The sequence below is a fragment of the Scatophagus argus genome, chromosome 5, assembly GCF_020382885.2.
Source record: "Scatophagus argus isolate fScaArg1 chromosome 5, fScaArg1.pri, whole genome shotgun sequence".
Taxonomy (NCBI): Eukaryota; Metazoa; Chordata; class Actinopteri; family Scatophagidae; genus Scatophagus; species Scatophagus argus.
The window spans coordinates 9997578-10010205 of record NC_058497.1 but is presented as its reverse complement, the minus strand read 5'-3'; the positions used below and the strand labels follow the sequence as shown (position 1 = coordinate 10010205).

The following is a 12628-nucleotide window of genomic DNA, read 5'->3' as shown; positions in this document are numbered from 1 at the left end:
AAGGCAGACATCAATTAAGTCAATTACCTGTTGGCAAATGAGAAATTACATAGGAGACGGGACTCAATTTGCACTAGGCAATATGAAAAAAACAAATATACTGCACTGAATAAGAATCCAGTCCATACGGTTAACTTATCTGAAACTGCATTCTGTCAAATACTCTCTGGGCAGAATTTGAATGAGAACAAAAGGAAATACAGTATGGTAGTCAAGTGAGCCTAATGGGCTTCTACCTATGCTTTAATCACATTATCGATCTGATCTGATCTTACCTGACATTGAGCTTGACGGATTTGGCTTTGTTGTTAGAAAGCACCACAAAGTCATTTAAATTCATGCCTCTTCTTTCTGAGGGAATCAGGTATTCCTCCTGTGTCTTTTGCTGTAGCTGTTTACAAAGACTCTCTTCTGCAATAAAAACCAACAGCAATGGCATAAAACCGGCTATTATGCTGGGCCCAGGCTAAATCACACACTGCCATAAATGAATTTTGCTGTGACAAAATGAGCAAAATAGCAGGAACAGATTTGTTCAAATGTATAAGGGGCAGTTAAAATAAAGCATTCATGTGTGTTTAAATCGTATCTGGCAGACTTATATTCTTAACATATGGTTGGCAACTCTCTTAAGCAGTAAAAGCCAATTAACGAAATTTGCCAGTAAAGCAGATATAATACATTGTTATAATAGCAAGACTGTCACGCCTGCTAGCAATTCAGCTGATAGCAAAGTGGCATTAGGTGGAGGTGATGAACTGCTGTTGAGTTTTGCTCAAGGTGTGAACCTCCTAACAAAGACCCTGACAGTTCACTTCACCCTGTATAAAAACCTTTACCCACCAGTCGGTAAAACAGTACCGTTTGGCTGACTACAAATACAATAATAAAGAAAAGTCAGCCTGCATGAAAGCTAGCTTTTTCAGTGAGGGTGTTTTCAACTGTCATACAGTAGCAGGAAAAGCATGTGTTAAAGTATTAACATTAACAATGTCTCAATTACATTTACAGTAGGTGCCCCGGGAAGCTATAGTAGTCAGCAATTATATACAACATCACTGCAAAACCAAAGGATACAATCTTGATTATTTTGAACATTTGTGCATTGTAAAATTTGACAACTGTAAACATTCTGGTTATAGACACATTGGGGAATCTATACTGAAGTTTCTAGTTCTTCTCAAGAACAGACGCTTTCAAAACTTTAACACGGTGACTTCAGGTGAGGGAACAACACCCCTAGCAACCACCACAGCGGACATCCTATGTTTTTAGGCAGCAATGACTGACAACAACATTATGACAACTTCACTTTTGTAGCTCAGTGGTCTTGGTCCAAACCAAAAACAGATTTGCAAATATAAAGCTTTTAACTCCTTATAACTAACGCTATCTGCCATTGACCAAAACGCAGTATGCCTCTCGTGAGAAATACGTCGTTAGCATTAGGTAACATTAGCTAGCCCTAACATTGATACAAACAACCGTTGTTGTACACAACATTTAACGAAAACAGGAGGAAGTCAATGTAAAGAGTTATTTGACTGCTAAAACTAAAGTTACTGGTTAGTGGTTACTTACCTAGACAGACACAAGAATTTAATGCAAGGTTCTTGTAAACGTGAAGCTACCAGGGGGCTGTTACGCATCGTTACAGGTAACTTTCACAGCACTTTAACTCTGTGCATTGCTGAAAACACTTATTTTATCTCTCTCGTCTTGGTTTACCAGCTCGTGATAGCACACTTAACCTTTCAGTTTAGATACAACGTACTTCACTGTCGGTAAATTAAAGCCAACATTTAAATAATTCACAATCTCTATTCCAATATTTCAGGTTTTCGCCGGCAGTATGCCCAGCCTGTCCTCAAGGCGTTTGTGTTGGGACTGGCGTAACTATGGCAACCAACGCCTCTCGCGATACAAGTGCAGCTGAGTTTAATAAACGCCGTTCTCGGTTTACTGGAGGTCGTTTAGTTCCCTATCTGTGTTTGCTATTATGAACTTTTCCCTGCCTCAATTTGTTGACTAGTCTTCAACTTTTTAAAAAGAATTAATATAGTATGCTTTTATTTATACAGGGAATAAACATCGGATTCAAAGACATCGAGTCCCTTATTGCCTCAGTAATCATGGGCAGCGGGAATTCCCTTCTAATTAAAATCCTCACAGCATCAAGATAAATGTTATAGCACTGATTGGAGCTTTGAACTCTTGTTAATTTTTTTTTTCAACAGACTTCAGAGTTGTCTTTAGTCCTCCAAGATGATGTTGTTGAGATCTTTCATGTTGACAATCATTAGAGATCAGAAGCAAAATAATTTCCCATTTGCCCCATAAGATAAGTGTGGTAGAATGAAGACCAAAGAGAGGCCAAACAGTGTGCAAGTGCTGAGGTTTGTCTGTCCAGAGGAATACTCAGCCACCGTTTATCTGTTCGTCACAAAAGAGTTTACAGTATATATATAAAGGGAATTCTTAATTCTTCTAAAGTAAAAAGGACATACAGAATGATAAAGGCTTGACAAGACTGTTAATTATTTACTCTTCAAAGGTTCTTAAGGCAATCTTATCAATAATAACGGTTTAAGTTTTGTTTAAATGTTTAATTTTACATAAGGTGCAGTAGTTATCCCCGTAACATTAAACATTAAAAAAACAAATATATTTGGCATGGAATTTGGCCATTTTGTTTTATGAATATGATATTTCACAAGTAAAATAAACATCTGAATTTCAAATTATAATTTTATGTGTCAATAAATAAATAAACTGGAAAAAGTTCAGCTTCCGCAGAAGTCTACTGAGTGTTTGTGTGAGAACACAGAATATTCTAGTGTAAATATACTAAAAGATTAAATGGCAGGTGCTTTCCTTGACCATTTCATAAAAATTCTAGTCTTTCAAGTACATTATTTACAGAATCAATTCTGTGTTTCTATATTTTATATGACAGTTCTTTGATGTTGTTTGTAATGCAGTTTCATTACAAATCTCCAAGCTTTATTTTTTATATCACTAATAAAAACAAGAGAAGGTCTGAGTTTGTCTGAGGTGCACGAAGACACCTTTAGGAACTGGATAAAACACAAGAACGTACTCTTTTTTTATTGAAGAAATGATAAGGGGCATATATGGTCTAGGGGCAACTAGACCATATAGATTCTTTTGTAACTACTGCACAATGGTTCTAAGTCTATGATAATTAAACTATTGCTCCTTATATCTTTTGTGACCAAATTTGATGAGACTCAGAGGTTGCATACATGAGTCCATCTGTCTGTCAGTCCTTCAACTGTGACGACAGGCAGTCTTTTGTCTCACCTTCATCTGTATTCCAGGACAAAAGAAACTTTCCCACTCTTTGGCAAAGTTGCTCTCGCAGGCCATGCTACTTCCATTGCCACTTTTTTCTGTGTCTCTATCCTTCCTTGCCATCCTCCCTTCCAAACCACAGCGCAATTATGGCTCAGCAAGCAGTGAACACACCTCCACCTCATTCCTAAATCCTGTGTGCTCATTCTCTCCTTTTCTCTCCTTTAGTTTTGCTCTCTCTTCCTACATTGTTGGCGCATGACCTATTGCTCCTGCCATCAGGGAAGTGTGGGTGTATGACTTATTGAGTGTGCCTGCATCTGTGTGAGTGTGGATGGTCATTTAGGGTCGTGACCCTCCAGCTGGATTCTGTCTCTGTTGCTAAACAGTGACTCTCTCCCTCCATCCCTCCCTCTACCCAACTCTCTCTCTCTCAGCTCTGCCTGCATAGACAGTTGATCGTGCAGTAGCATACCGATAAGCAGACAAGTGAGAAGAAGAGAGGGAAGGAGTGAGAGACTGAGTGAGGGGTACAGAAAAGAAGTGTGGAGGTGGGGAGGAAGTAAAAGCAAGTGGCCAGAAGGCACATTGAAAAGCAATGCAAGAGAAAGAACAAGAACAAGAGAGTGACAGAATGCATGAAAGGAGGGAGACAACAGCAGAGCAGTTGCAGGAAAAGGACAAGCGTGCTGTGAAATGTCAAGGCCATTTAATTCATTAGGAGGCAATGATTATGGCGCTGTATTGAATGTCATCTGCTGGGTTAAACCTTCCTCGGCGGCCTCATGCTGGATATATATTGACTGTTTGGCAATGGTTGGAAACCTTTTAGCAATGACGCAGTGGCAGCAACAGGGACATAGAGAAAGGAAGGAGAGAGAAAATAGTCAGCCAGCCATAATCCTGTGAGTTTTCTGATGAAATAATGGAGAAATTGTTAAATAACCTTGAAAAAGGTGGTTTGACGCTTTCACACATCCATCTTCTGTACCTACTTATTCCTGCTCAGAGTCACAGGGGGAAGGAGACTATCCCAGCAGGCACAAATGGCAGGGAAGCAGGTCACCAGTCCATCATCGGATTAACGCCAGGCAAATGCTTGCGTTTAATCTGCTAGTTCACCTGATCTGCATGTCTTTGGACTGTGAGAGGAAACCGAAGCAAGCAACAGAAGGACATTCAGAGAGAAACAAATGGCCCATGATCCAGAACCTTTTTGCTTTGACTCTCAAGGCAGCAGCACCAAAAACTGAGCCAGTGTGCAGCACCTCACTAAAAATTAATGGTTGGGAAATCATTTAGCCTTATACTAATTGGATTCTGACCTGAAATTATCTGACCAAATCAAAGTAAAATGCTCTGAATGTGATGTATTAATTGAAGTCAATTAGTAATGTTGGCAAATATCATCATTATATTAAGAAAAAAGCCAGAAGAAGAAAGTAGAGAGGGAAGAAAGTTGTGGAATTTGATGCAGAAAGATCAAAAACAAAGAACAGTAATAATCTGGTTTCAGGCTTTGAGACAACTTCTTCATAAGCAACTGAGAATAACAAGTCTTTGAGCACAAATGGCTCACATGATGCAATGCAGCCTATTGGTAATCTGTGATATCTGAATAAGAGAGAAACTGTGTGTTTGAATGTGAGATTCACAGTTGTTTTAAAAAGTGAATATGGAGCTGAAGAGGGACGAGAAAGCAGTAACCATCACGGCTTAGTGTGACATCCTACAAGACTTATCCATCAACTGTAACACTCATCTCATGCCATACCTTCCTAAAATAGAAAAAAAGAAGGAATGATATTCAAATTTAAGAAAAATAATTCAGTTCTGAGATTTCAGTCTCCACTCCAGTAAAATAGTCCCTTTGCACAGAAATTTTGACATGTCACAGTAGGGAAAAGAACAAGTGTTAATTAAGAACATTAATAAAGACTGAATTCCAATTAGATGTGTCAGTTGTGCATAGTTGCTTGCTTACTTGGATACCTATTTTTTCAAAATATCACAGTCAAAATATCTGCTGTGAAAATGACAGTGGTAGTGGTTGCACCTTTGAAGAATTATATAGAATACTCTTAAAAAATTGAACACCTGAAACAATCTCTCATTTACTCTGAATAATCCAGAGACCAGAGACCTCATTCTAAACAGTTTTCATTGCAACTACTCTACTTTTTACTGAAGACATAATAACTGAGAAAACCACTGAGATCAAAGTCTATCGATAATCCAGAGAATGGCTACGGGACAATGACTCAATGGGGCTGATGAATTGCCCTATTACAGATATCTCAAAACGTTAACAGGTGTTTTCAATTAGTTTGGTTAATTACATTTCATGTACAAGTTGGTGTGGTCAAAGTTAATATACCAATAGGAATGATAAGGGTGTAGTCCTGCCTTCACAGGTGTGGCAAGCAAATGAGGGAGATGTCAGGTGAGGACAGTTTATACATGCTGACACAGCCTCATTTCATTTCATTCATTTTAGTGGGTGCAATGATATTACATTAAACTTAATTTACAGCGACACCTTGTTTGCCAAATGTTTGTTTTTATTTAAATAGTACTGCAGATCAATCATCGACACGACCTAACCAATCAGAAATATGGCCTGGAGCATATGTTTATGATAAAACTCTGCTGGTGTTGTTGTTCCTCAACCAGTGCTCCTTCATTAAAATTCAAGATATTGCTAACTTCTGGCAATAGATGTTTCAGAGGCTGCAACCATAATTTACCCTTACTGCTGTGTGGAACATCCAACAGCAGATACCCCTCCACTGAAAATAATGAGATTCCTACTCACTGAGGTTCTCATCATTGAAAAACTCTCTCAGGCCATGACTGTGAAGAGACATACTCGGTGGACACGCCAGTCAGAAAGATGTGAGCTACATGATGAGGAGATAGAGAGGCAAGAGAAGAGAATGAGGATCAGTGCCTTCACTATAAGCCACAGTGGGACAAGAACATGGACAGGAAGTCCTTGACATCACGAAGAGAGTCCAGCACACTGACTCTCCTAATGATGTCTTCATTCTCCTCTGACCTCCTGCTTGGCGTCCCACAGGGTGTGTGATTAGTTGGTTCATACTGTATACTGTGCGTTGCTATACTGTGCGTGTGTGTGTGTGTGTGTGTTCTGCCTTTGGATAGAAGAAAACAAGAGACAAGAGAAATAAACTGAACTGACCCTAAAGAGCAATAAAGGAGTGGATGCTGCTTTTCAGAAAAAGCAATAAGATAAAATATATGATATTTGCCATAAACTTAGTGATGTGCTGTATATATCTAAAAGACATAAAAAGGACTGGCATTGACATTGGGTACATGAGTAACAGAGATGGGAATGAAACACAAAGCACAATCTAATGACTGTGCAGACAGTAGCAGAAATGGAAGGTGGAAAAAAATGAGAAAAAGACTATTTGACAGAGAGCCTGACCACAGACAGTGGCTGCATGAATAGAAAGGTAGATAGGAAATTAGAGAGAAAGAGCAAAAGTGAAGTTAGAGGGAGTAAGTGATAGAGTTACAGCATGAATGAAAGAAAAAAAGAGAGTGGCAGAGAAAGAGCAGAATATCGAGGTGTCAGGAGGTGATGGCCAGCCCGTCAGTCGATGTCACTGAGAAGGAGAGGTAATGAGAACTCTGGCTGAGGGAAGAGAGGCCAGAGGGCTGGACGCAAAGGCCATATGAGAAATTGAGAGGTTGAGTATGGGAGGGAGGGAGAGAGGGAGGGAGAGATGGATGAGTGTGAGAGTTGAAAGAGGAAGAGGTTGGTCGGTGGAGGGGCAGTCACTGGGGAAAGAATGTGAGTGATCCTTCATCATGTGGAGCAGCTTAAGCTGATGGCTCTGTGTCACACTCCCAGACACGCACAACTGCACACAGACAAAGCACACACTGTACACATGCATCAGTCAAAGCTCAAATGAGAATCTGACAGTTAGTGGTGCTGGTTGATGGCAGCTAGTGATTCTACCAATGACCCCTATTATCAGCTAATAAAATTAAAAGAAAGAACAAAGGAAAGAAAGAACAAAAGTAAAAAGAAATAAATAAATAAGGAAATAAGGAAAGAAAGGCAGAGAGAAAGGTCATGACTGTTAAAGGTGATCAACAGCATTCGGATTAGAACAGTCGGGCAAAAAGTGACAAAGCCAAAGTACGACTAGAAAATTAATGCACAGGTGGGGAATACAACAAACCACAATCCCCCAGTGGACAATGATGAATTACTAATTTTGGCTGTAGTAGAAGGTTTGACAGCAACATTGGCCGCCTTGGTAAAGCTGCATCGAAATAAAATTATGTGTCATTCCTTTTTTTATTGTTTGTTTTACCCTATTCTATTTCATCCAGCTCCAGGAAAGGTAGTAAGTGTGACAGTAACTGCTGCACAGGAATCTGGGTCAGACATGACGTTTCATAACCAGGGAACAAGCTGATACTGTTTGATCACATCAGCCTATTGTTCTGCCATGGATTATAGAGACAAATGGTGGCATGAACAAGATTTAGAATAGACAATTTCCCTCCAATGTCTGTAAAACAATGTGCGTGGGAGCACAGGTAAAATAAAACTCAAATACCTTTCACTGCTGAATTTTTTTTTCTTTCTGCTTGATCACTCTTGGGCACACTCTCTCCCTTTCCCCCCCTCTCATACAAACACAAACAGATTTTTGCAGGCACACGCACACAGTTGCACACGAACACACACACAAGCTCACAGTACCAGCAGCCTGCGAGTGAGCTGCACCTCCACTGCCATCTAGAGGTTACATGTAGAATGTCTCCTGAATTGATTGCACCTTATTGATGAGAGTGCCTCCAAAGCTATCATTGTCATTTTACACATCCAGGTTGGGGAGTGGTCACCATAATGAGGAAATGCTCAGATTCTTCTGGGAACATGATATGCACAATAAATCATGGAGATGTGATATTGCGCAGATCGAACACATTTTGAAATTGCATATTTATAGACTTATAGTGCAGCAGTATGGTGTGCATGTCTGGAATTTATAAAATCAGAAAATGTGATGAGCAAGAAACCACTTGTTTCTTCTTTTGGTCCATGACTGTATGTGCATTACCTGAATGCAGCTTGTGTGAGACTGAGCTCTATGTATAACAGCATCTGACTAATGCCTGTATCCGAATACTTGTATCTGGTATTACTGTTTCTGTTATGTTTGGGTATAGCAGTTTAAATAGTTCACTTCATGGATTTAGTGAGAGTTTTGTAAATAGAGGATATATGCCACAGTATGTGGACAGAGAGAGAGAGATACTCATTTTGCAGATGCACACAGAAAGCAATGAAAATACGAGGTAGGAACACAGCTCATAACTCAAAGCTGAACCAACAGCACAAATAACCACAACGCTTTCCACTGTGAGAGAACTACGTTGGCATTAGTTTAGTTTTCCATATGAATTTCTCTTAAAGCCAAATATATTATGTTGAAGGGATAGTTCAACATTTTGGGAATACAATAATTTGCTTTCCTGCCAAGAGTTAGAAAGAAGAAGACCAATGCACTCTCATGGCAATTAGCTTGGCTTGGCTTGGAAGGAAGGAGGGAAATAGCTAGCCTATATTCTGTCCAAAGGGCAAAAATCCACCCATGACTGCCTCTAAACTTCACTAATTAACACATTTAATGTAATTTGTTTAATTCACACAAAAACAGAAAGACAACAACATGTGACATAAAGGGCAAGTTAGACGCTAAAAATTACTGGCTGTCATTCAGCAAGAAACATTTGCAGCACGAAACTTAAGTTAGTTCCTTTTTATTTACTAATTTATCTTTACAGACAACACAGGCAAGATACTTGTTAATTAGAGAACTTTCAATGGATTTCATTAATTAGATGATCCAGGCTAGCTGCTTCCCTCTACATCCAATCTCTATGCTAGGCTGAGCAAATCACCTCCAGGCTCCAGCTCCATGGTGAAAGCATCAATCTTCTCATCTAACTCATGACATGAGAGTTTTTCTTTTTTCTTTTTTTTTTTCAAACATGTCAAATTATTCCTTTATGGAGCAACAAAATAAGGGTCATTAGGGAAAAACGTGTGGAGAAATAATGCATTGCAGTCAGTAAAGGTTCACAGGCTTCAATCAGACCTTTACTTTCCCACCTCTGCCATGTCAAACGCAGAGGCATTAACTAGCCTACAATTTTGCGGTGGCAAATGGCATTTAATTAGCTTAGTTGATCTGTGTTCATTCATCCAGCCCCTGACAGTAAACAATCCAGACTCTTAGTTAATCATCACTGTATCAGTCCACACCACCTGCTAAAACTGATTGTCAATGGATTAATGGGCATCTAAAAAATGTCTTTTACGACATACATTCATGCAAAAAACACACATGAAGAGAAACACACATGAAGAGATTCTGGAACATCCATCGCTCTGCCTTTTCTCTTTATCATGTGTAGAATTATAATCATGAACACACGGACATAAACAGTAGGCCTACATACGTGCACACAGCACTGGATGGACCGTTTCTGTCATCGCAGCACTTTCCCAAACAGGCTCTGATTAAACAGCAGCTTAAAGCGCTTTAATTTCATGGAAGAACAGACAGCGAGAGAGGGAGCAATGAAGAGAGACAGAGGGAGAGAGGTGTGAGAGAGGAAGGAGGGGGGCTACAGACAGACAGGAAAGGGGAGAGAAGAGGGAGGATGTGGGACTGATAGGAACAGAGAGAATGAAACAAGCAGCAGTCAGAAAACAGATTGAGAGGATGGATGGAAGATGAGAGGGAACGCTTGAGACACAGTAAAGAGGGAGATTACTTGAGCCAAGGAAGGCGGCAATGATAGACAGGATATGGGGGAGAGAAAGGGGACATGAAGGAGTGCAAGGGCAGAGGAGGAAGGAGATAAGAAAGAAAGAAAGTGAGAGAGATATGAAGAGAGAGATCTGAAGGCCTGTCCAGAATTTAAAAAACCTGGAATGGGAGGTGAAGAGAGGTTGGAAAAGGTATACACTGCAGGCAGGTCGAGGGCTTCAATATTTCAGTCACATAAAATATTTAAATCCTGACTAAAATCCGTGATATTTAGTATTTTGATTTGTTTTATGTTCCATCACACAACATGCTCTCTCCGCTTATCTTTATCTCTGCACACACACGCACATAATACTTTCATGTCACACACACATGCTTCCACTTAGCGGTTGAATGAAAAGGAGGGAGATTATTAGGGGATATCATCCACTGGGATGTGACCACAGGGCCAAACTGTCACACTACGTTCTGAGCCAATACACCAGAGAGCGGGAGTGTGTGTAGAGCCTATAGCAAATGAAAGGAGTTAAGCCACGAGCCTGGAGCAGTTTAAGTGCATGCACATTTCTCCAGTTCTCAGATGCACTATTGTATAGATTTGCACACTAAATTGGTTCAGTCAGAGGGTTTTTGGCATTCTGAAAAGACAATGTGGACTATGCAAGTGCACACATACACACATAACAGGCTTTTTAAAATTCAGGGCTTTATAATATACGTATGTTAAAGTACTCAGAAATCCATTTCCCTTTGAAGAGCTCACTGTGGCCTTAAGGGGAACAGTGCAGTAGCTAGCTATGGTACCAGAATAGTAATAATATATGAATATTTATGCCACATTCTACATTCTGAACTGCCTATAGATGGCACGGGACCTTTACTACTGGTTGTTTGAGTGCGGACTACTTATGTGTGTGGAGTAGGACTGTGCACAGAATATGGATAGGCTACAGTATAAAGCCTCTGTGCATGCACGCTATACCTTACCTTTACATTCTGAGAGTGGACAAAATTAATGTTACAGAGATGTTTGAGCGTTCAGTGCTTATAGCTTCCAGGCTATCTAACTACTGACTTTTTGTAACTTTGAATCTTTTATATTTTAACTGTTGGGGCCAATGTGGCACGCGCAGCAAATGAAATGATGTTTTCCACGTGCCGGATAAGAAGCTCAACACTGAGACTGAGGACAGAAAGAGAGAAGAAAATTAGGACAAAATACCACATGAAAAGTGAAATTAGGTAAAAAAAAAAAAAAAGAAAGAAAGAAAGAAAGAAAAACTTGCATGTGCAGTTTGGTGTGGTGGTCATTACCTTATGTGAATAATACTCTGGAACACACACACACACACACATCTTCATTAAGGTGGCAAAACCTCATAACATCTGGTTTGTCATATGAAAACGCACACAGTTTAAGTGGGTTTCAGGTGTCAGGCTGCACACTAATCAACTTCAGGTGGGCACGAAGCATCTCTCTTCATCACCTCTTCAATTTGCCTCTTCATCTCTCTGCCTCTCTTTTCATCCTCTCCTCACCTCACTCACTTTATCTGTCTCCCTCATCTACACTTATCTACAATTTCTCTTTTGGTGCTTTCTGTCCAAATTCTGCACCCTCACATCGCCTTAACCTCTCCATTTCCCTCGATTTCTACCCGACAGTCACCTCTCCTCTCTCCATCTACTGATTTGGTCCTCTCTTCTTTTCATCTTCTCTTGGCTCCTCTCATCTTTGCCCTCTTGTTTTCTCCCTCATCGGCTATTCCTTCACTTGTTTCTCTCCATTTCTATTTCCCTTCTCCCCCCAGTGCTTTTTCTCAGTCTGCACGCGTCCTGTCCACACTTCCTTCCTTTCCTCTCCCCTCCCTCCTCCAAAGTTGGACAGACTAGGGTGGATAAAGTGGAAAAGAAACCTGTTTTGACTAGTGAGGGCATCAGTATTTACAGCCAAAGTGTGTGTGTGTGTACCTGCTGATCAGTAGCAGCCTTACTCCAGGGAAGCAGCACACAGTGTCAAAGTGAATTTATTGCCCTACACCTTCTCAATATTAAGACTGTTTAAAACTGCTGCTTAGCATTCTGATAGCATGCATCTTCTCGCTCCAAGTCAAATATCCCTCTGGTGCTGATTCAGTCTAGATATACACACAAACACGCATGCACAGAAAACTCTGAAGTGCATATATAAACGTTATCATGCCCTCTTGCGCACACACACACACTTGGCAGTACGCAGGAGGTATGGTTTTCTACCACACTGATGGATCGTTTTCATATAAACCTTGTGTTTTCTGTCCCTCTATTTTAAATGCTGTTCTGCTTTAATTTACTGTACCCGACATGGTGTATGAATGGACACATTCACCCACACACACATTCCTTCTCCCAGAAGGACGGTAACACAGCACATAAGCCTGATTTTAGAGCCACTTTTTCCTCTCCATGACATGCTAGAATGGGTTGAACAGCCTGTAATATGG

At 40.2% G+C, this 12628-nt stretch overlaps 1 protein-coding gene across 6 annotated transcripts in view; it reads right to left on the bottom strand.

The window, feature by feature from the left end:
* Positions 1–1922, bottom strand: part of zbbx (zinc finger, B-box domain containing) — a 46146-nt gene extending 44224 nt beyond the window's left edge. For 5 of the 6 annotated variants that reach the window (XR_006843351.1, XR_006843352.1, XM_046388638.1 and 2 more), the window contains exon 1: positions 1582–1922. Coding sequence is in view for 4 of the 6 variants with exons in the window: in XM_046388638.1 (XP_046244594.1) it covers positions 1582–1649 (68 nt within the window). In the remaining 2 variants the exon portion in view is untranslated. Of the gene's footprint in view, positions 1–275; positions 412–1581 lie in introns of all 6 variants that reach the window. The other variant, XM_046388639.1, reaches the window with a different exon arrangement.
* Positions 1923–12628: the final 10706 nt, after the last annotated feature.